We start from the raw sequence: 653 nt of genomic DNA, 5'->3' as shown, positions 1-653 counted from the left end.
GTAGGAGATATGGTAGAAAAGGAGATATTTTGATATACAGAGAAGGGAATAAATAGGTACTAGCAGCTGGATGAGTAAGGGAAAGATACTAGGATGGAAGGTGGGAGTGTATAAGAGAGATATGGAAGATGGACATGGATAGGAGTAGTGTATTGGATATTAGATGGGGTTTGGATAAGTAAGATATAGATAAGGTCAGATTGACAGGGGAAAATAAAAATTTAGGAAAAATTATTTAGAAAATTTTAGGGGTGCTCTGTTGGGAAAGCAGCAGCGAGGAGTGGTTGCAGGACTTCCGGCCGGTGGGAATTTCTGCGTCAGCAGAGCGAATGTTCCACAGAGGTGGCCAGAGTGGAGACACCGGACAGAACGAGACGTGTGGCTTGTGAGTACCGGCAGGACAGGAGAAATAGAGAAAGAGAAGTATGGAGGGTAGAAAGAAGATAGAAGGAGGATATAGGTAAGTAGTAGTGAATATAAGTAGGAAGGGTATTAGAAAGGTAGAGATTTTGGGAGTATGATGGAACATTTTGGAAGGAAGGAATATGGGAAGGAGGACAGAAGAATAGTTGGGAAGAAGCGGAGTTAATTGAAGGACCAAGGTAGCTACGACAGGATTCACGAACAAAGAGGATTTGACACAAGATTGTAGT

At 42.4% G+C, this 653-nt stretch overlaps 1 protein-coding gene across 1 annotated transcript; it reads right to left on the bottom strand.

Moving 5' to 3' along the window:
* Nucleotides 1-235: 235 nt before the first annotated feature.
* VICG_02215 (uncharacterized protein) lies at nucleotides 236-653 on the bottom strand (the record flags this gene model as incomplete). Its single annotated transcript, XM_007605597.1, has 1 exon — nucleotides 236-653. A coding segment is annotated over one exon (418 nt), but the record flags the coding sequence as incomplete, so codon positions are not given.

Source organism: Vittaforma corneae (assembly GCF_000231115.1).
Source record: "Vittaforma corneae ATCC 50505 unplaced genomic scaffold supercont1.163, whole genome shotgun sequence".
In the NCBI taxonomy this organism is placed as follows: domain Eukaryota; kingdom Fungi; phylum Microsporidia; family Nosematidae; genus Vittaforma; species Vittaforma corneae.
Note: the sequence above shows the minus strand (reverse complement) of the source record. Positions and strands in the feature narration are given on the sequence as shown.